General features: G+C 41.4%; 1 protein-coding gene across 11 annotated transcripts in view; it reads left to right on the top strand.

Annotated features, from left to right (window-relative positions):
* The window catches only part of plekha5 (pleckstrin homology domain containing, family A member 5), a 217,622-nt gene that overhangs the window by 50,152 nt on the left and 143,059 nt on the right, over nt 1–24,411 (top strand). The window contains exon 4 of one of the 11 annotated variants that reach the window (XM_037121040.1): nt 3–2,658. The exons of the other annotated variants lie outside the window; for them this stretch is intronic. Within the exon in view, the coding sequence (XP_036976935.1) occupies nt 3–60 (58 nt within the window). The 3' untranslated portion in view covers nt 61–2,658. Of the gene's footprint in view, nt 1–2; nt 2,659–24,411 lie in introns of those variants that run through there. 11 annotated transcript variants of the gene reach the window in all.

Here is a 24,411-nt window from a genome sequence, read left to right as displayed (position 1 = left end):
AGACTGCAGGTTCATGTTCTTTTACCCCAGCTGGTGATTTTTCAGACTCACTGTGGATAACCCTGAGCGAAAAGCAACGCATGTCACTTTGTTACATCATCTCATTTTGCCAAGACACCATGTCTTGCAGTTTCACTGTGTTCTGGTTCACTGAGGCTATTTTTGCCTCATTTGGGAAGGATCTCTTCCTGTATCATTGCTTTTGAAGTTCAGTTCCAGTTCGATTTGAAATAAGACACAGACACCCTCAGTATGCTCATACTAACATGAGGCGCTGCATTATAACTACTTTAAGGAAGTGCTTCTATTACTGCTGTCATGCAAATGCATTAACCAGGTCAACTTACTTATTCTGAAATTACTGTCTGTGATAACACCCAGAGATGAGAGCAGGAAACACCATCATCCTCTTTCTCCATTGGTCAGAGTGTCTCATGAGTCCCTGTGGAGAACACACAAGGATGAGAACAAAGACAAGGACGAGCTTAATCTGTTTTCAATACTGACATCAGTTTAGTGGGAATGATGTTTTAGCCCAGGCCATGATGCTTTAGCTCACACACACACACACACACACACACACACACACACACACACACACACACACACACACACACACACACACACACAGACACTCTAACCTGCGCGTGCCTGGTTACTGGGTAGATGATACCCAAATATGCATTAAGCTGCTTTTGTTTAGGAGTGAAATATTGCCTCTCAGATTCCATCAGCAGCACAACAAGGTCATTCCTTTCCCATTTCATTCTCTTTGTGTGCGTGTGTGTGTGTGCGTGCATGTGTGTGTGACTACTAGACTTCTACAGTTTGTTTTCTGACATGTATTTGTTTTCAGCCATTTATCTTGAAGTCTATCACGACATTGAAGTTTTATATCAGTTGATGTCGATGACCGGTCCTAATCTTATCATTTTCTTCTGGTCATGTTTATCCTGAGGATGTGGGTGGTGGAGGATCAGCATCAGTAGCAGAGGACTGGGGCGGAGGCTGAAGGGGTTGGTGTGTTTGCTGGCAGGGCTGCAGCTCGCAGGCTTACAGGCTCTGACATTACCAGAGCTACTGTGTGATAGTTAATCACAAGGACAGAAGCAGGAGACTGCGGCTGTGTGACCAAATACCCAGAATTCTTTTTTTACTCTACTGACTGAATTGAGTTCTTTCTGTGTCTGAAAGATGAAACTGTTGACATGCAGTGTTCAGATATCTTTATTTAAAGTGGGACATTAGATCGAGAGAGGCTGACCTGACTCTAGAATGCCATCCATGTCCAGCTGTTAAAAAGCAAATGTGAACAAGCTGAAATGTTAATGCACTTTTCAAACATTATGTATTTGTCTTCTCTGACTGGACCAGAGAGAGTCATTGTTGCTGTCGTGCCTCCATAGCGCTGTTGTCCAGAGAGAAGAGTAAAGAGATGATGAAGCTCTAATTAGCTAATCTGTTTTTGTTTCGCTCACTCTCACTTGGCCTCTCAGAGGGAGAAGCAGAGAATAACTATATTTAGGGCTGTTGTAAGCCTAGAGGAGTCACCCGACGGACACAAGCCGCAGGGAACTGATTACCATGCATACACACATGGCTAATGAATGACCCTTATGATGGACTGCAGTGGGGCTGGAGGGATATCTGGCCAGATGAATTAATAACTGCAATTATTCACTGCTCAATGATGCTGAGGTATTGCCCCATACATGCCTCTACACACCTACCACACACAGTTGTACAACACACACTATAATGAACTGCTCTCATCATAAGGGGGATAAATGTCACCTTTCAAGGTGAAGATTAAGCTGATGCAAGGTTAAATTATCTTTGGATAATTCAGTTTATTTAGATAATGGAAAAGGGTTACTTAAGGTCAGAGGTAACAGCAGAAATGAAATGAATGTTCTGTGAGTCATAGCACAGGTATTAATTACTGTGGCAGATTCTAAACCTGCATCATTTTTGTGAACTCCAGCTTTAAAAGCTTCTCTTTTGTGGAAGAATGAGTGAACATTAACCCGTTCCAAACTGACACATTATGGGATGCAGAGTTCTGCTTTCCAGGAGAGATTCTGAGCATCTGGCAAAAGCTGACAGGTTCTCTTACAATGTGATTTATGGCACAAAAGGGACAACTGAGCCTTATAAAAAGGTTTGCAGGTAGCAAACGTCCTTGGACGACTCCAGTTATATTCATACAGCAGAACACATCCTGTATATTGAATGATTTACGGCTGCTTTCAGTGGTCAGTCTGTCCAACACAGGTCCAGAGCAGGTATCTCAACTATTACTGTCCATATTTCCTACAAATTTGCAGTCGATATTCATGGGTCTTGGGATGACCCTAATTTGGTTTTACCTTGGACCACTATCAAGATAAGATGTCTACATGTAACAAGGGTCTATCAAAACTCACACTCACCAGATAATAAGCTCCTTATTTTGGACATTACACATGGGCAGAAACATGAGAAGTCTTTCCTCATCAAGTGTGTTATGTAATAAACTATACAAATATGACGGAATGAATGCTATAAATATGGTGCATTCATACATTCAGTGAGAAATGGTGGTGGAGATAATTCACAGTTGCAGTTTCAGAGTGCGCACAGTATCTTCTGTATGGAGGCCATAATTAACATCTGAAGGAAAATAAATACAATCAAAAAATGTTTGTGTATGTGTGTGTGTGTGTGTGTGTGTGTGTGTGTGTATACACACACACTTAAAATATAAGGTTAATTGTTAGTTAAAATACTTAAATTTGAATAGTAAAATGGTAATCTGAAAATGGAATTCTAGGAATTCATGTTGTAAAGGCATGACTGTCTACCCCAGTAACCAAGTGGCAGCATTTTCACACCTCAGCCACAGACATATACTAGGTTTGGACCAAGCCTTGTTATGGAGACATGTGTGTGATGTACATTAAGATGCAATCCCTTAGTTTTATTGTTTGTTTTGCTATATGAACTCTATTTTCTTTTCTTCCAAGTCTAGTGAAGAGAACAATGAACAATGCTGCCACGTGTATATTTCCTTCTGCATCTTTCCAATGAAGTCGACTCAAAATCAGTTGTTATCCATTGAATTTCTGATAGCAGTCTGTGTGATAAACAAAGTTTGGGGACCACAAGGACCTCTGGTTCTGAGGATCACTATGCTGTAACAGAGGTTGGAGTTGATGTGGATTGAACGGATGGCCACTTACACTGTTGACCTCTGCCATCTGGTGTGAATAATCGGTTAGTCTTACAGACAGTGAGATGTAAACTTTAAGCCTTGATTTTGTCACTTTTCTTTTAAAAAGCACCAAAACAGAGTTCTACCAAATGCTGACACATTCATATGAATATAAGCAACAAAACAGATGTACTGTATATTGATATGAAAATGTCAGTGTTAAACAAACAGCCTTGAACATAGTATAGTTGTTCTGCAGAGTCTGACAGCGTCTGTGAGCAGCAGATTGTAAACTGTGAACCAAGCAGACAGGCCAAACAGTTCGTCTTCTACCTTTCCTTCCAAATGTGTTGCTGAAGCAGATCACTGCATGTGAGAGCCTTGCTCTGTTCTACATGAACACTGAATTCCAGGCAAAGAGGAAACAAGGAAAATAGGAAATTAGGTTCTGGTGTCATGACCTGTCTCTCATTTAGATCCCAGCAGGATTTATTGGGAAATTAAAGGTGACCATTATCATTTTAGTGAGCTAGTCTGACTGATAAGACGTGGCTGTTATGGTAGGAGGAAATGGATTGCTTGTCACAATAGTCTAGACCAGGGGTCTCAAGCTCGCGGCCCGCGGGCCAACTGCGGCCCGCAGGACGATAGTTTGTGGCCCCCGCCTTCATATGAAAGTTTAATGTTAGTGCGGCCCGCGGATTTGATATGAATGCTGTCCTGATTTATGCTTCTCTGTATCCGTCGGTATGCAACGACGCAGAGCCCTCTGCGTCATAGCGTACCCTCTCCGACCCTCTCTCCGTCAGCTTACGAGCACCTCCCCAAACAACAGAGAGCTCACGGAGACCGCATCGCTCTGATTGGTCCGCTAGAGTTACCTCATTTCCGGAATCCCGATTTGCCGGCCGTATTCCTTCCACAACAATAACGTCGCCACTCGTCTCCTCTTTAGTTCTCGTCTCAATATTTACAATAAAAATGTCGATCAGTTCCAGTTCCAACAAATGTCTTCTCTGTGTCTCCATTGTTCGTTGTTGGTAGAGGAACGAGGCCGGGCCGTAAATAAACTAGTTGATAATCCTAACGGAAAGAAACGTATCGCCCTCTATTGTTAGCGCTAGCTCCATGCTAGCCACGAGCCGAACTTTATTAATAACTTTTAATTAATTTAATTTAATGTTAAACTATATTCAACATTGTTGGGCACCACAAACACTTCGTGTTTCCATGGTTTCTGACCTTCAACCAATCACGAACTGTGCCGTGCTTGACGTCATATGCAAGCGCAGGACCCCAAGCCGATCTGGCGCCGGCGGAAATAACACACATTGCAGAAATGACGTTCTCCGTGTGTCGGCTAAACACTGAAACTGAAACGTCAACGCGACAGTGACACCAAGTGGAATTATATGTTCCATTGTTGTTCAGAAAGTTAAAGGTTAAAGAACTGTTAATACAGACATTTGAATCTGAATAATAATAATTAGATTTCTCTAGTCAGCAACTATCCCTTTCCATGGGGTCGCGGGGTGTTGCTGCTGGAGCCAATCCCAGCTTTTGTCTCAGGGCGAGGGCAGGGCACTCCCTGGATAAGTCGCCAGCTCATCGCAGGGCCCTCACTGATGAGCAATGGGGGGTTCAGTATCTTGCTCAAGGACACTTTGACATGCAGCTCAGCCTTGCCCGGAGCTGGGATTTGAACTAGCAACCTTTCGATCACTAGTCGACCTGCTCTACCCACTGAGCTACAGCCGCCCCATTATTATTATTATTATTATTATTATTATTATTATTATTATTATATATTTATATATTAAATATGACACCATATATCAAAATTTTAATATGACATAAAACATTTTCTTCATGTCATAAGACATGACATTTTACGAATACGACATTTTATTTATTTATTACTGATTGATTTATTTATTTTCTTATTAATTCTTCATTTGTTTATTTTTTTCATCTTATTTTGTGTTAAAAATAAAAATAAAGACATTTGAGAACATTGGAATGTTTTTATCAGAGCTTTTCTTGTGGAAAACCTGATGCGGCCCAGCCTCACCCAGACTCTGCCTCCAGTGGCCCCCAGGTAAATTGAGTTTGAGACCCCTGGTCTAGACGGTGAGGGTTTAAGGTCGGACTGCAATGTGGAGATTTGTGAATTGAGTAATAGCTTAAATCCAGAGTTGTGTGGCCTGCTCTCACCTGTTCAACCATGATGCCTTCACTTCTGCTTGGTTAGCAAAGACTTGCATTAGTCATCATAATGAATACCTCATTAATTCATGAATCCAGGATGGATAGTTAAATCACTACCCAGCAAGTGCTACATGAAGTCTATCTTAACTACAACAGGTACATTCAAATTAACATTGACGATTAGTAAAGTACCTCGTAAAGTACATTTGAACTTGTTTATTCAGGAAGTTAGCCTTATTTTCATGCATTTTCAAAATTGTGTTATAAACTGAATGACTCACAGAATGAGCACGTCAGTTAGACCTGTTCAGTTATACAGAAAGTGTTTGAAATTTGAATGTGAAGTTCAGAAGCCTTATCCTGCACCTCCTCTCCAAGTGTGATGACCTACACACCATCTGCACATCACAGTATCATCACAGCTGTCGCCCTCAGCCTTAGAGTAACCAAACTCAACAAGCAACCAGCACACTGTGGACCCGTACGTAGGAATGCAAATGATCCACTGGATGTGTCATCTTGTACTGTAGCTATAAATACATATTCACTTCAAATGCTGTTTAACAAAGAAGATGGCCTCTGAAAGGAAACACTGAATTCGTCAAAGCAACAAAGGCCAGAAGCAAGTTCAAAGTGGACAGGGTTATATAGGTGACATTTATTGAACCTTACTGTAAATATGATTTACAAACTTGTGTACTGTGTGTTAAAGGCCAAGATCAAGTCCCAGAAAGACACGTATTGTAAGAAATGAACTAGAGAGAATATAAATAAACAGTGGCTGGAGTGAGAAGGGGATTCTTTAGCTGGCATGGACATTAAGATGAACAACTGGACAGCTGCAGAGATCCAGGAGACGCAGTGTCTCCTCGGTCTCTGTAGCTGTTTGGTTGTGTTAGCTTGTTGTTGTGTTGGCAAGCTAGGAACGGTCGCTACTTTCAAATTAAAAGCCTCCCGCTAAGAACCCAGCTCTAAACTCCAGTGGGGTGCAATGTAAAGCTCTTATTTTGAAGACAAATTCTGTGTCACTGTTCACAGCCCAACTTCCAGCTATACGTCAAGTCACCTGTTTACACCCTAACTCCTCTAATTTCAAGGGTACAAGATAAAATTGCAGAAAACAAAGGCTTGGTGCCAAAAAGAAAAGCAGAGTCAGTTATCTGGAATTACTTTGACTACAAGAAGGAGGATATTGAACATGTGCTCTGTGTTGACACTGTCTTGCATCTGTTGCCACAACGAGAGGTAACACAGCTAGTTTGACCATTTAAGCTGGTACCACACAGCTCAGAATGACAAAAAAGTTAAGACCAGTGCAGGTTAATTGTCCACAAGATAGCAGCAGTGCAGCATAATATAAAGTGCTATTCAGGTCATCTGATGAAAATTCCTGTATTTTTTCATACCGCAGTACATATCGCAGGGTTAGAAAAAAATCGCAATGTCAGTTTTTTCCAATATTGTGCAGCCCTACATTTTAACCTTGATGTGTCATTTATGAAAACATGCCAGACTGTTAAATGCATCAGTGATGGATAAAGCTCTTTGCTGAACAAGTAAGTTCTGAGCTTTGGAACCCAGCTCTATAATGGTAATTAGACAGTCTGCAGCTTAAAGCACTTCAGCAGTGGCTTTCAGCTCACCTCTAGTTGTTGCCTCTTTGTGTCATTTGCAGTGCTGATTCACTGACTTCAGAGTTAAAGCCTTCAGTTTTTAAGTATTTTGTCAGGGCCCTGTAGACGTGAGTTTTCATTGATAACAACAAGTAATGACCTTTGATTTGTGCAACTCTAGAAACCAGTTGCTTCTTGCCTTTGAAGACAAACACAAGCAGTGGAAACACTCAGATCAAACTGTAGTCGGCAAAGTCACCATCAAAAGTCTGTTTGGATCACACATTATCACATCCGAGCAGTGCAAATAAAATCCCTCTCTGAGGCTTCAAAAAACAAGGCTGCTGGTCTCCTGTTAAGGCCCCCACACACCGCCCAGACTTAAACCAATGGCCAACTGCCTTTATCCGACCACTCCGTTGCCTCTCATCAGAAAAGTTCCATTGAAACTGACCACCTCTGCAACTGCCAGCTACTCAGCAGCGTGTATGTTCTGCGCTTGCACGAGATGCAATAAAACTCCTTAACATCGGTTGGCACTAGTCTCGTGCCAGTATTTAAAAACATGAAAACAGGAAATGACAGAACGGAGTGCAGACCATAGATTATCAGAAAAAACACACGCACAGTATTGGCTCAGTATTTGTTTGACCTGAGAAGACGTTTGTGGAATACAATACTTGGCATTACTTTAAAGATCATGATGGCTGGGCTGATGGTCGTGTTATCTGCTCTTCTGCTCGTTATTATACATATATTATACACCGCCAATCAGAACAGCCAATTAGAGTATCTGATGGCGTCCAATCCTCCGACAGCCACCCTTCTTAGACTTCACATGTTAAATCAGAGCAGACGCTGTCCGTGCGGCTCCAAAATCAGAATCAGAAATCCTTTAATGTCTTGCAGACGGGGAAATTTGTTTGTCACAGCAGCAACAGAATATTACAAAAACAGAAATATATTACAGAACAGGAACAATAGCAAAAATAAGCAATAAAATTAAAAAGGGAAGAAATAGACATATATATACATATATTTACATGATGTTCTAACGCAGCTGAACACACCGAACAGGTTTGTTCCTCAACTCGTCCGAGTCTCCCCAAACTTTTCAGACGGCCAACAGTTGGGCCAGTGTGTTCCGGCCTTTAGCTGCAGCACTCACTGGCTGCTCTGATAACTCTGTGTTTGCTCAGCATTGACATCTGCATTTCACCAATTGATGGATACATTGTGAGTTAATTAAATGGCTTTGTAGTTCTCTCTTTCTTCTTGTCCTCCCCCCTCACTATATTCCCACCCGCAGTCTATTTTCCAGCTCTCCTTCACCCCCCTGCTCCTTGTGTATATGCACTCCATTAAAGCTGACATGTCTCAGTAGACGCCTGGCCTTACATGGAGAGAGAGAGAGCTGGAGAGTCAGGCAGACAGGTAGACAGTAGCTTGACCTCTGACAGCAGCACACTGCCGTTTTAGCAGGCAGCTCCTGAGTAGGAATATGTCTCAACTGTGTGAAACTGTAAGACAAAAGTATTAATGCTTAGTCAGCCTCTCCTGAATCAGTAAAGATCAAAACTATGGACCCAGAGGGAAGAGCATCAAAGGGAAGGGAAACATGAACAGAGGACTGAGTTCTTATTGTTGTTAGCATGTTAATATAGACCTGCAGCTACCAAAGCAGTGTTTACCAAGGTCTGAATCAATAAAAAAGCTGAGCCCATCCTCATCAGAGTCATGACCATATAGGTCCACTATGAAAGCAGCTTATAATGATCCAGACATCATGTTTCGTGTTAAGATGCCCTCTTCTAGCTATAGTAACAATCAAGGTAATTATTATGTAGTTAAGTCATATTACATAAATTACATAACCAAAAATTCATACAATAGGGTCCAAAAGTCTGAGTCAAGATACCCTTATGTTGCATTTGTTTTGAACACAATACCGTGTTTGCTTTGCAAAAGATCATATCAACTGAACGGTTTGAGTGAAAACTTGAGTCTTATAAAATAAATAAATATCATCATGAATGTCAGATTATCTCAGTATTCTGTTTGTCCCACTTTTGCTTTGATGGGCTGCATGGACTCCAAAAGTTAGTGTCAAAACCTGATTCCTTATCCTAGCATAAACCAACAACGTTCCACAAAGCTTGTGTGATATCACAGAGTTCTCAGCTCTCTCAGTCTTCAACTGCTCCCATAAATGTTGAATGGGGTTGAGGTCAGGTGACTGTAGAGGACAGTCCAGGACAGTCAGGATTCCTTGGTTTTCTTTGGTCCTCAGGTAGTTGTGTCAAAGCTTTGAGGTGTATTTGGGCTCATTATCCTGCTGCAGTATGAATTCTTCTCCACAAAGATCGAAAGAAGATCGAACCAGGCTCAGAGAACTTATATGAGGAAAGAAATACTGCAGTTATACGTAAAGAAGTTTCTGTCATCCTGTCTGTCCTCCTGTCTATCCTCCTCCTTGTCCTCCTGTCTGTCTTCCTGCCTGTCCTTCTGTCTGTCTTCCTGTCTGCTCTAGTTGTTCAGTTCAGCTTCATTAGCCTCCTGTTCTGTAAGATCTGATGTGGTTTGGACATACCACCAGACCACAAATCATCTCTGAGCTGCTGCTCCACCTTTACCCTCCACTCTGTGTACAGCTGAGGGACTGATGTTTGGCAGAGTGTACTTGGCAGCCATGACAGTTATTAGCTTCTTGAAGTCCTGTTTATCAACTGTGCTAACAGGCATCATATCTTTAGCAGTACGTTAAGTAATTGCGTTGGAAATGTCTTTGTATTGCTTTAATTTCTTCTCATATGGGGTAATGGCTGAAAAAGCTGTGGCAATTGTTGGTTTGCAAAATGAAGTTTGACTAGTAGAAGCAGTGGACTTGAGGGAGGCCGATGCTACCATGATAGCACAAACTGATAATTTTGGAGTTCTGTTTGGGACGGTAGCTGTTGAGATGATGGAAGAAGTTAGTGGTCGCCAAGACATTTTTCCTAATGCTGGTCTGTCATCTGTCAGACTTCAGGTAGGAGAACTATTTCCAAATAAACGATGTGCTATGACCTTTCTTCGGTTACGCTAGTCGGACAGCTCATTTTCTTGTGTCGGTTTGATAACGTCATTCTGAGTTGTTGTGAGTGGGAGGGGCCAGAACCATGCATCCACCACAAGTGGCTGTTGGTGAAGTGTTTTCTAGGGACAGAAACTGACTCCAAAAAAAACCAAAACATGGTAAATGTTATTGTGAAAATGATGGCGATCGTTATCGCAGAGCCCTACATCATCCATGTGATTTTAAACAGTCAGTGGGTACATGTTTAGATTCACAGGAGGACACGGGGGAAACCCATTGAAATAAGCACACAGTGTACTGCCACGCCTCTTTAGGATACACAGTGCCGGCTTGCTGTGTGAATTACACACTGGTTCATCTTTATGCCGGAGCTGCTTGGCACTGTGTGAACAAACAGTAATGGAGAACTGGTGAACCTCTGCTGTGGAGATAATGCAGCATCTCTGTGTGATTCATCAGTAAATAGGACTTTAATCATCCCCAGTGAAATTATGGTATTTCTTAGCTCACCTCAAGTGTGTTTGTCGTTGTTTCCATCCTGATTAAACTCTTGTATTGTTTATTTCATAGATTCGGTATACCTGATATCTGATATGCAAATAACTTTGTAAAAGCAGCATTTGTCATCCTGTAATAATCAGTATTTAGAGTTATAAAGCAGCAAACAGCAGATACCTTTGTCCCTGCTGTGTTCAAAGCCTTCAATTTAAAAGCTTTCAACTGCCACTCAGGTCTGTATGCCTATTGGAGTTGACCTGTTGTACTTAAACAGCCTGTCACCTTTTTCTGGTCGACAGATGATGTTTTACTGCTGTCTAATTAGTGATCATTAAAGAGGAGAGCAGCTACAGAGGCTTGTAGCCTGGAGTGAGTGCTGAGAGAAGCATTGGTATTGATCCTGGCCTGGACAGGTATTTGTGTGTCAGTGTGAGTGTGGGTTGGATCTCAACAGGTTCTGATTTTGTTGAGTTTATTTATTTATGTGATTTAATGATGTTGGTAGTAATCAACAGATGGTAACAGATGTGAGGTGCTAGCCACAGGTCAGATGTGCTTGTGTGTGTGTGTGTGTGTGTGTGTGTGTGTGTGTGTGTGTGTGTGTGTGTGTGTGTGTGTGTGTGTGTGTGTGTGTGTGTGTGTGTGCGCACGCCTGCATGTGTGAATGCATGTGTGTTTGAGTTTTCTGTACAGGGGTCAACAGACACAGCATGGTTGACCTGCTCTTCTGGATTTTTGTCATTTTTCCCTATCTGTCTGTCTGTTCTCTGAAATAAAAAGAAATCACAAACCAGGTTGTTTGAGGTTTGTAAGCAAATAAGACGTTTTTTGAATGTAGAAAATGATCCCCCCCGAACAGACAGCCCAATAAACAGATACAATTTTCATTTGACAGGTGTCTGATATTCAAATCATCTCCTGGAAAGGCCTAAATTGGCATTAATTCAAATGATTGAATAGAGGGCCAGTGTTCAGCTGGTTCACTCCCAGTTAATTCTCCAGTTAATTCTAGTTAAATGCAAGCATAACATTGTTTTTAATAGACTCACAGCAGGTCATCTCAACATGAAAACTTGTCAAATTTGCCTATAGGCAAGCATGCAATTCAATATGTGAAATAAATGAATAACTAATTAGTATACTTTAAATAGGTTCTATATTTCCAAAAAATAAAACCACAAAGTTTTATTTAAAGTTCAGAATTGACCCCATACTTGAGAGATCTGCTGACAGGGAATTCAGACCAGTGAAAATCTGAGTGTGGACAGAGCTCAGTCAGTTCACACTTGGTATTCAGATGCGTCTTGAGTGACCTCTTGTGATTGGATCTCACATCCCCGCTCTTTATGCAAATGAACATGCACATCATGAGAACAAACAGATGCTGTTTTTCACATGAAGAAAACAATAGCTTAATGTGTAACATTTACCAAATTAATAAGAAGGCCCTAATAATTAAAACTGTGTTGTAGACAGTTGTATGAGTTAATGCATGAAAAGGTCAGAGCAGACTGTATCTGCTGAGGAAGCTCAGGTCCTCTGGGGTGCAGGGGGCACTCCTGACTTCTGTCTATGACTCTGTGGTGGCATCAGCCATTTTCTATGGAGTAGTCTGCTGGAGCAGCAGCATCTCAGCAGCAGACAGGAGGAGACTTGATAAACTTATCAAGAAGGCCAGCTGCATCCTGGGATGCCCTCTTGACATAGTGCAGGTGGTGGGAGAGAGCAGGATGATGGACAAGCTGTCATCGCTGCAGGTGCAGGAGTCCCGCCCCCTGCAGGACACTATCTCAGCACTGGGCAGCTCCTTCAGCAACAGACTGATACACCCCAAGTGTGTGAAGGAGAGGTATCACAGGTCCAAGTGTGTGAAGGAGAGGTACCACAGGTCCAAGTGTGTGAAGGAGAGGTACCACAGGTCCAAGTGTGTGAAGGAGAGGTATCACAGGTCCAAGTGTGTGAAGGAGAGGTATCACAGGTCCAAGTGTGTGAAGGAGAGGTACCACAGGTCCAAGTGTGTGAAGGAGAGGTACCACAGGTCCAAGTGTGTGAAGGAGAGGTACCACAGGTCCAAGTGTGTGAAGGAGAGGTACCACAGGTCCAAGTGTGTGAAGGAGAGGTACCACAGGTCCAAGTGTGTGAAGGAGAGGTATCACAGGTCCAAGTGTGTGAAGGAGAGGTATCACAGGTCCAAGTGTGTGAAGGAGAGGTATCACAGGTCCAAGTGTGTGAAGGAGAGGTACCACAGGTCCAAGTGTGTGAAGGAGAGGTACCACAGGTCCAAGTGTGTGAAGGAGAGGTATCACAGGTCCAAGTGTGTGAAGGAGAGGTACCACAGGTCCAAGTGTGTGAAGGAGAGGTATTTTTATTTTTTGTGCTGTAATGAGGAAATGTCTCCGTTTGTGGGAAAAATAAAGGAAATTCTGATTCTGAGAAAGTTTCAAAATTGAGCCTTTTTCAAGGTAGTCTGGAGACAGGCACTTTCTACTTTTACTTGTAGTGTCAATATGTTGTTCTTTGATAAATTAGGTGTAAATGGTGAAATTGTAAGCATTATAACAGACAGGCAGGTACAGTGATGCTGCTGACACTTTTTACAAAGCAAGAAACACATTTTACATTTAATGCTGAATTTACAATAAGAAACCAATGATTTAGAATTCACTGTCAAGCTGAAGTGTCTCCTCATGCAACAACTCTTAAAATCACATAATTTGAAAAAGAGTCTATGGAAATTGTGGGTACTGGTCCAATGATTACTTGAAACAGTGTGTTCACAAATGGGCAGAGTAAGGAGCCCAAACATGTTATTTATATTCCAGTGAACCACGTGGAGATCAGACAGCTTTTAATCCATTGTGATTGTTGTTGTGGCTTGTGTGTGGTGTTTCGCGGAGGACAGTATGAGGATGAGTAGGCGGTTCTTCAGCATCCATACACTTCTAAACGAACGTGGTCACATGCAGATCAGATCACCTCCGTATGTCACCTGACTGATCATCTCTCAAATGTGTCCTTGGTGCATCTTGGGGCATTCCCACCTGTGCTTGGAGCTGTCCAACAGTGACTGGATCACTCAGAATGCATGTTGGCCTGAACAGCGTGTGTTAAAGTGTTAAAGTGCATTTCCTCCACTTGTTTGAAACATCAGCTGTGTCCAGTGAACACAGTCTCATTTGTATCTTCTCCTCACACCACACCATATTCTGGCAAATGCTTTGCAAATGAAGACTGTCTAACCACAGTCAGAACAGATAATCAGGGTATACATTTGTATTTTGAAGATCCAGGTCACTGAAATCATTTGCTTCCAGATATACTAACTTTTGGTTTATATTTGTCGTGGTTTTGAAATATTTGCATCTGGGATTCCCTTGATCCTAGTACAATGAGGATAAGTGGAATTTGGTTTCTGGTGCTCACAGCACTGATAAACCACAGGCAATGTTTAGCATATTTAAAAATATGTTTTAAAAAACCTGTGTAGACCAGCTAAATTTGGGGGAAATGTGCCACTGAATTCATGATTGGAGTATATAAGTTGCATGTGCTGTTCTGTTCCTGATAAACAGGTCAGTATCTGCATGGAACCATCAGTGTATAAACGTGCTTGTGAATGGGTGAATGTGGCATGTGCTGCATGCTTCTGTAGACTAGAAATCTGCTGTACAAATGCAGTCCATTAACCATTTACCATACAAGACAGCTCCACACCAATTTATGCCCATCATCATCATGTTTAGTGGCAGTGCAGGAACAGTGTGTCCTTCAGAGAGTGAGTAAGCTAGTCTATTACAAGGTTCCATTAATTGAAACATTTAAGCAAAAGTGAAAACCATGACTGAAAAGGAGTGTGTGGTCTGTTTCTTTTTCTTTTTTCTTTTTTTTTGCATTTTTGCATTTTTGATCAACCAGTCAGCCTGCTTGATGATTAGGTCCATGAGATTTGGGGAATGTGTGCATACTTCTCTTAGGAGAAATGTGTCTTAAGAGTTCACGAATCTAGCCTGACAGGAACAGTGTTTATGGAAAGAGATAGATGTGACTTCTCAATGCTGTGTTCTCATCAAACTGAACATCTTCCAAAAAACTTACATCCACCTCCATTGTACTGGACGTGGAGACACAGCTATCAAGAAAGTGAACACATGAAACTAAAACTATCTGCATGGTCCCCAGAAAGAGGAGGGGAACCAAGAACCTGAGCCAGGATTTCTTCTCAGTTCCTGGCATCTTAACAAAATGCTCAATGCACTCCCATGTTTGCACACACACACACACACACACACACACACACACACACACACACACACACACACACACACACACACACACACACACAGATTCCTTCTAACAAAATTCATGAGACACAGTAAATCAGGAGCAGTGTTACAGTCACTGCTCCAATGTAAACAACAGAGACAAAGTGGCTTTGTTGTGTATTTGTGTTGTGTTGTGTACTGTGACTTATTGAGCTGTGTTTGTGAACATGTGTTTGTGTGTGGCGTGTGTGTTCATCTCCACCCTAACTAAGGCAAACACAGCAGCAGCTCCCAGAACACACACACACACACACACACACACACACACACACACGCACACACACACACACACACACACACACACTGAAGAAGACTGTTGACTTGCTTGTGAGATTGGAGAGTGAGAAAAAAAAGTTCTCACAGTTACCTGTGTGTGTGTGTGTGTGTGTGTGTGTGTGTGTGTGTGTGTGTGTGTGTGTGTGTGTGTGTGTGTGTGAATTATTCTCTGTGATGGTCATTTAGGAAACTCATGCTCACTGCTTTTACCCACCGATTATCTCTGTCTTACATACATACACACACACACACACACACACACACACGCACACGCACACTAACACGTGTGTGTCAGACCTCTGGCTTGAATTCAAAGGGATAATTACAGGAAAGAGGTTTTGGCTCTGAATGCCATTTGATTGCATTGTATCTTCCTCTACTGGAAGTCAAGGGTGGTTTGGTGAGTGTGTGTCTGTATGTGAATGCATGCATGTGTTACCATGGCAACTACAGAGCGACTGTTTATAAGAATGATATGCTCCCTACTTAAACAGAAAGACAAAGACTGTCACTGTCATGTTGATAATCTTTATGCTTCATCATATGCATCAAGATACTCTCTGAAGGAGGCATTTAAGACAAATGATATTCTGAAATAATATTGTTCGCAAGACTTTTATCAGCTTGTCTTATGTAGACTGTGATACTTGTAAATACGAGAACAGTGTTCCAGTGGAAATGATGGCCCTCTTCTGCTTTTATTTCTTACCATGGAGAGCCAAAGGAACTGATGACATCTCCTCTGTAACACACACATCGGTTGTTTTTACTACTTTCTATTCATCTAATTGACCATTTAATTCAAAACAAAATCTACACAGTTCGTCAGGATTACAAACAGCTTCAGAAATATTGTTATTGTTTTATTTGCGATCAACAGTCCAAAACCTGACAACATTAAGTTTATGGTATGATATAAAACAGAGAAAATCAACTTAGAATTATTTTATAAGCTGTAACTAGAGAATGTTTCATGTATGCCTGCGAATTGCCATGGCAACTGACATCCATGTCTGTACAAAACCAATCATGATGTTTGTTTACAATAACTTCAAGTTAGAAAATCTCTGCATTAGGCATTAGCTTCCAGCCAGTATAACTGTCTCTATGTTATGATGCTGTTTCAAATTGGATACATCTAAATCATCTAAAATCAGTATCTGATGCTTTGATATCTCATCATTAGCAAGTTCCTGAACCCCAAACTGCTCCTCATTGGTTGGTACCTTGCATGGCAGCCACCGCCATCAGTGTATGAATGTATGTATGAAATAGTGTAAGTCACTGTGGGCAAACGCGCCTGATAAATGCCCTAAATGTAAATGTAAGCCATTCTTTATAAAGCCCCATTCACACTGCCCTTTCAGTGCAGGAATAATGTGCCGATACTCCGCCTTGCCATCTGTGTCAACATTTCAGATGCAGAGAGGGTGGACTGAATCGCTGCCACCCTGACCTGCCTCCGGAAGAAGCCAGAGACACGGATCAGGAGGGTGTTGGTCTGATGGTGTTCATGGTCCGATAACTAGGCAGCTCCTGCACTCATCAAATAAAAGAGAAATGTCCCACACTTCAACCCACAGAGCAACGTTACAGGACCAAACAACAGTAATGTAGTCACTGGTAGTGTCTTTGGCAACTTATATGAAGAAAGAAAGACCACATCCATAAGTGGAAAAAGGATTTCTGTCCTAGCGACTCCTCGTCACATTTCTGACTGAAACACAGCGTCTGTCTCCTGCAAAAAAACTAAGTCATTAACAGTTTGTCTCCTTCCACTATTGTGTTGTTGTAGTTACTGTCTTGAATACAATCACCACAACAGTCAGCCCTCCTGATCGAGACTTCAGTGAACTTTCCCCCAGAAAACAACATTCCTCTCCACAAGTGAGACAGTCAGACAGGGTCCTGTTTACTGATGGTGATTATGTAATTTAGAGTGAAAAACACGCGGCAACATTAAGACGCCTCTTTTGGATGTGCAGTGCTGGCATGGATTTGTGCGTGTGTGTGTTCCTGCAGTCCTGCTGTGTGGTTAGGCTGCTGGTTGACCAGCACTGTCATTAGAACCACACACACTAAAGTCTTTTGAACCAAGTCCAAGTCAAGTCCAAGTCTTTGCCATCCATCAATGCTTATTATAAAAATGAACACAGATTTCAGCATGATGGGACTTAGCATTATAAATAATGAAAAAATGTAACAATATTCAGTACTAATTTGGTTAAACTTAACTTACTGGAGAGAAGGGGGAACTATTGATAGTAATTAAGTTATGTGTATAATATATGTGTAAGTGTATAACTACCACTGTCCAAGGATTCAAGTCTAGGTAAGGCTTCATAAGGGATTAAAAGGTCTAGAAGTCATCAACAGAGTTGCCAACTTTGTAGACTAGGTGAATTTTTATATATCCTGAATGTCCACATCTCTGGTCAAGTGCCAGTGTGGCAGCATGCAGTGCAGCTAGACAACAGAAACAACAGAGGAGAGATAACCAAAAACAAGTTGTCAAAGTTAATGCAGTAATAACGCGTGCAGGACAGACTATCAACAGTGATGGCTAAATGGATGGCTACAGCTGTCAGGCCACTTAACATCTTTCAGTTAACTTTGTTAAAGAATGTTACATTCAGGTCAGTATGACCATCTGTTGTTGCTTGCTGTGCTTGAGTTGTCATGTTATGCTTTCAGTATATTTTTTGAGCATGCATTACCTCTGAGGTTATTCTGGAGGATATTTGTTACTGTTTTGGATTGTTGTAATAATAATACATTTGCATAAAGCAAGCATATTGTTGATAAGAGTATGAAAAACTATCCCCTTAAGGTTTTTTTTTCTTTTAGCATGGCCATATAATTTTTAGACTAGTCTAGTCACGGATCACTGATTTTATACCTTGATAACTCATTAGATGTTTTTATTCTTATTTCAAAAGAAGGTCTAAATGGTGTAGTGTGATACAATTTCCTTTATGTAAGGCCTTACTGTCAAATTGAAATAATTTACAAACAATATAAAGATAATAACTTGCTCCACCAGTCACTTGGAAACTAAGTATAAAGAGAATAGTGGAAGTTATAGAGGGTATCTTGTGGTGCAGTGAAATGCTGCAGGTTGGTGTGGTGGTGTGGGAGTGTCACTCCATGGTCCGTGTGTGTGACGTGTCCAGAAACCCCAAAAGTTTGCAGAAAGATCAAGCTGCTTTCCTACTAGCATGCTGGACCTATTAGTGATTGTTTGTCCTCATTGATGGATTAAGAATAACAGTCAAGTCATTACTGTCATTATGGAGTGCCTGTTGTGTTCTCTCTGTATTATTTATTCATGCTAAATAACATGCCCAGCTAATGACCTGTCATGATCTCCGGTCATGTCCCTGCCACAGTAGGTTAAATATGCCGATAAGTGATTCTCGGTGTCCACAGATGTGTGTGTGTGTGTGTGTGTGTGTGTGTGTGTGTGTGTGTGTGTGTGTGTGTGTGTGTGTGTGTGTGTGTGTGTGTGTGTGTGTGTGGATGTGTATATATTGGATTTTGTTGGTGATATTGCAGCAGTTGATGGCTGCTCAGTGGCCTGTCCAGGTAGTCAGCTGCAGTGTGTTTCTATGGTTCACTGATGCTCTCGGATCATTCCCTGGTATAAGCGCCATAGCTCTAATGCCTCTCAAATGTTTTGTAGATGATTTTACAATTGAATCTAATCCAGTGGTGTTGTGAAATGCCTTCATTTCTGTCAAAGTATGAAAATAAAAAAAAACAGTCATGTTTTATTTGTGAAGCCCTGTTTGAAAGAGTGCTATAGTCTTCTCTTGTCTCTGGTTCTCTGGGTGTTGGTATAGCTTGTAGGGAAGTATTTAGGCTGGTTTGTTTGACTGTCGCTGTCACTCTTTATCTCTTGATTTCTTGGTTTTATAGCTTGTAGGTAAATATAAAAATATTTGTTTGAGCTTCTTGCTCTGTCTCACAGGATCTCTGTTTCTATAGCTTCGTAAATATGTTAGCTGAGTAGTGCATTTGATTTGTATCTTATAATTTAGCTTATATTTAAGCAGTTCATTTGATCCTCTCCACAAATGAGCATGTGACATCATCTGGCTACTTTCAGTGACTTTAAGCAAGAGCTACCCATGGAAAATTAAACACTGGTTATGAAGATCCCTAAACAAACAAGGAACATCTCTAAAATTTGAAACAGATCTTGTTTATTTTTAAGGGGGATACAAACATGATTGGATAAGCCTTGCACATAACTTAAACTGCCATCAAAAGTATACCAAGGTCTCCTGTAGCTGGATGTATTGTGACAAGTAACCAATTGATGGCAGTGGTCAGAGCAGCTCTATCTGCTGAGGAAGCTCAGGTCTTTTGGAGTGCAGGGGGCACTCCTGAGGACTTTCTATGACTCTGTGGTGGATTTTAGGATTGGCTGGACACAAGCAGGTTTAAAGTAGTCTTGGACACAACCTGTAGACAGTGAGCTGTCTAAACAGAACATAAATGGTGCCCAATCCATCACTTGAAATAAAAGACTTGGCCGGGCGGTTGTAGCTCAGCAGGTAGAGCAGGTCGACTAGTGATTGGAAGGTCACTGGTTCAAATCCCAGCCCCAGGCAGGGCTGAGCTGCATGTCAAAGTGTCCTTGAGCGAGATACTGAACCCCACATTGCTCACTAGTGAGGGCCCTGCAATGAGCTGGTGACTTATCCAGGGAGCACCCTGCCCTCGCCCTGAGACAAGGCTGGGATTGGCTCCAGCAGCAACACCCCGGATAAGCGGTTCGGACAATGACATGACAAAAGACTTGGCCATAATGTTGTCAAGAGGGCTAGAGGATACTCTCATTTCCGGTAGAGTAATAGAGGAAAATTAGCTCAAAGAATCCCAGCAGGGGTGATCAACATATACAGGGGTAATATCAAGTATTATTAACCTTTCTAGCAAAGTGCAATAAAAAACTTTTTTACAATCAGCGTCGCAATAAGCAGAGACAACAAGAGAGACTGGATTTCACAAACTGGTCTTAAATAGAAATCTGGAAAGGTTAAAAAAAGTAGCATGTTCTTGCATCTCTCTGTCCTGTTGTAAGGGTAATAACTCTTTCACAGCCACAAAGTTGATCTGGAAACCCAACTGCTTCCAACTACTTTCAGCTTTTCTGTTTTTCCTTTTACAGCTACAAATATGGATTTAACCACAGCTGTTCTGCAGTCTTTGAGTCAGATCTATTCTTCATAGGAGCTGTGAGATCTGAGGAAGAGGAACACAGAGTATTGAAATAATTAACCAAATCATTAGCATAGGAGACATCAGGAAACACATTGTCAAGGGAATTTAGAGGCACTATGCTCATCAAAGACTTGACTGTACTTAGCAGTTTAAGACTGTACTAGCAGTATTCTCTGATTAAAATGTTGAGTATTCTCTATTTCATTCAGCTTAAACTTAAAGTGTGTGAATCATGGTTAGGCTATTAATTATTCATGACTCTAAAAGACATAACCCAATATTGAATTTTTCAGTATGTATGGGACTGCTCAACTTTTTGCCTTGGAGTCTTAAGTAAGTTGAGTCTCACGGCAGGTGAGTTCAAGTCTCAGGTCTTAATTCCACAGCTCTGACACACTCACATGATTGTCCAGCTATGGCAGTGGCTAAATTCCTTTCAGAAGCCTTTAACCTTGATCGGAACTGTAAACCAGTAAACATTTTCATATTTCCTGGACTTTTCACCAATAGAACCTTTCAAACATCAGGTTGTAGTGTCTAACTGACTATTATTAACACTCTTCTCATGCTGATTCAATCTTATGAAATCTTGTGCAAATCTTTGAGCAGACTTTGACTGAATGCATTGGTTAATCTGGAACAAACTACCATCTCTGTTCTCTTCCATACAAACTACTATGTGCTGTAAGAGTGAGATCATAATCTAAACCACTACACCAAACAGATGCAAAAACACAGTTATAGGTACTTTAGACTTTATAGGTAAAGATAAATGTGGAAGTCCTACAGCCTGCAGCTGTTCATGCTTTTAAAGTGTTACATGATAAAAGAAAGTGAGGACAGACTGTTTCATCTGCTCTGAACTCAAAAGAATGGCAAGGCAGGTCAAAAAAAAAGAAACAGCAGTGCATCCACAGCATCAGCAGCATCATTTACCACAATAGACTTTCACATGGGACTGTGTCAGTATTCCCTCCAGATGGTCTCCATGAAGGATGATTTTGACCAGGTTTACATGACACTGTTTGAGGTCATTATATTATGCCTGTAATTAAAGCTCTCTGTACTACATTACGTCATACTGACAAACTAAAAAAGAAAATTCCACTGTTTCTCACTGATGTTAAGTAAAAGTAATATAGGTGAAGGTCATCTCAAAATTTAAAATGTCAAAAATCTGGAGCAAAATCCATTAATTTCAGTTAAACTTATATGATCACCACCTCAAGTCACAGGGTCAGAGTCAACCAAAACAAGAATTAATTTTTGAGTTCAACTTTGGTGACCTTTGAGAGACAAAAAGACGTGTAATCTAAAACTGGGGACTCACTTGGGATGGATATGGCTAACAGGGTGAGTGTCATGAGACAGAAGAGTGTAGTCAAGCTTTCACTTCTGCTAGCAAGCTTTTCTGCAGCTGTGGCTCAGGAGGTAGCGTGGGTTGTGCAGTAATTGGATGGTCCATAGTTCGATCCCCAGATCCCCTGGCTGTGTGTCAAAATATCCTTTGGCAGCATACTGTAGCCTAAATTGCTTCTAATGGCTGTTCCACTGGTGCATTGTCAGTAGACAAGAAAGGCACTAGATGGGACCATTTGCCATGTTTGCTACCAGCTAAATATTTCCTCATTTTTCCTAAAGTCTCTCCATTATATTGACATTTTTGAATTTCAGTAAAGATCTCAACAAGAAATGAGTTGTACCATCAAATTAAAACAAGACATTCATGTTTCCTGGAGGTTGACTTGTATATTCTTGGTGGCCCCCTGATCTATCATTTATTATCACCAACAGGTTGACATTTGTTGTTCAAGTGTACTCTTTTAACAGCTATTGATTAGATTACTACAACATTTGGTTTAGGCTCCACTGTGCTTTGTGTTAGATGACAACTTGCTTAATGTAGCCTACTAAACATGCTAAAGATGGTGACCATGGTAAACATTTTTATCAAAATGGACTTGCTAGTATGCCTGTATCAGCATTATGATAGCTCAAAGTAATGCGCGCAGAGCTGCAAACATGGCTGGTGTCTTACTTGACTTTTCATGGCTCCAGCAAATGAAAGTGAAATGAGTGGTGACTGCATCTTTAATTTTTCATGTCACACAGTTTACTGTGAGACTTTTTAACCTTTTACCCTCTTCGTGACTCTCAGGCATTGATTCAGCAGCTAATCGAATTTACCAGCTTGGTACTCAGACCAGACTGCATGAGCCAATCGTCCCAGCAGTGCAAATTGACTTGGTGTGGGTTCATTCATTTGCAGTGACTCAGAGGTTTCTCAGTCAACGGTGGAGACGACTGTTCCTCTGGAGAAGTGGCCATCTGTCCCAGTGAACTGAGCAGCATTATCAGGCCAGGATTAAAAGTGACAGGGCAGGTCACAGCATCCCTTTCTCCTCTCCACCCCCACTAGCCCTCTCCCTTACACCTCCCCTCAGCATTCCACAATTACAAGGAGAAGGCCAGAGCTGTATTCTTCATCTCTGCCATAAGCCAAACTCAGTGTAATTGTCTTGACCCTCCAGCCATGCTACTACATATGTGTGTGTGTGGGGGGGCAGTTTCTGTGAAAGGGCAGTGACAGTGACAGTGATGGAATTTGTCAAGAAAATATATGAACTACAAGAGAAAAAATTAAATGTACAGTGGTGCATTCGATTCTAACATAAAAAAAGATATGAGTTAGTTGACTTCCATGTTCAAGTTTGGTAGCTACCTCAATATTTGAAAAAATGTATAAGAACTTGTATTACTTTAAAGCTATTGGTGGTGGGGCGCCGCTTAGCTCAGTTGGTAGCGTGCGCACAACCCATGTGCTGAGACTCTGCAGCGGACCCAGGTTTGAAACCCGGCCCGGGTCCCTTTGCTGCGCGTCACTCCCCCTCTCTTACCCTGTTTCCTGTCACACTCTTCAGCTGTCCTATCAATAATAAAACCAGAAAAGGCCAAAAAAAAAAAAAAGAAAAAGCTATTGGAGGTTACTTGTAATGTCCCTCAGGATTCTTTGTTAAGCCACACAGTCTCTAACCTTTCTTACAATGTGGAAAACAAATTGAAACCGGGATATGTTTGTCTCAATTAAGTTGGAGGAAGTTTTGTGTCTTCTAAAACTCTCGTCAGAGATGCTGTTTTCAAGGGAGTAGGGGAAGCCATATTTTCTGTGGATCTTATCAGGGAAATTTGAATACACTGTCAGAGGCAGGGGCCCATTCATTCCTAAGAGAGATGCTCAGCTTCTGTATTGCTCCCATAGAGTGTGCACACAAGACACTATCCACCATTGGTGGAGCGGCTAAGTTGTGGATTAGCCATGCGCTACCTTAAGTGGGAATAAATCAAGTGAATGGTGCGGCTCTTCTAGACTTTGTAAATGTTATTGAGTCCAATAGTTCAAATTTTGGAAGTGAAATGAGTCACTTTGTGGGGATCGTGAAATAATATTAATTTGTCATGTTTACAGGCTGACCTTCACCATATTTCTCATCGATTCCTTTCTTGGGTATTTCTGAAAATCATGACTGATCACAAATTTTCTTTCCTTTGTTTTTTTTTCCATGTACTGCACAACTCTGTCACACCTCCTCACAAGGTAAGACATTTGGTTTTAACATATCTGTTTATTTCCTGTATTGTTTTCTCACAGAGGCTGGTTGTCTTGACTCTAGGGGGTTTCTGCCTAGGTGATCGGATCAGGTGCATGCTGAGGGAGAAATTGTTGCTTTGTTTGTTGATGCTAATGAGCTCCATCTGTCAACGCCTACTTGGAGAGCCCTGCCTGCTACCTCAGTCTCAGGGAGAGAAAGCCCCTTGTGTTTGCAGTAGCATGCGCTAATGTTTACGGTGGATGTATATATTTATCGCTATGGCTCGCGAAGATTTTTTCATTCAACCGAACCAGTTTGACCCAGAATGGGACCCAGAAGGAGAGGCTCCTGAAGAAGTACAGACTCTGTGGCTGCAGCAGGATGTTTCAGAATGGTTAGTGTGTCT

This window comes from Acanthopagrus latus, chromosome 14 (assembly GCF_904848185.1).
Source record: "Acanthopagrus latus isolate v.2019 chromosome 14, fAcaLat1.1, whole genome shotgun sequence".
NCBI lineage: Eukaryota > Metazoa > Chordata > Actinopteri > Spariformes > Sparidae > Acanthopagrus > Acanthopagrus latus.
The sequence above is the reverse complement of the archived record's forward strand: the minus strand, read 5'-3'. Positions and strand labels throughout refer to the sequence as shown.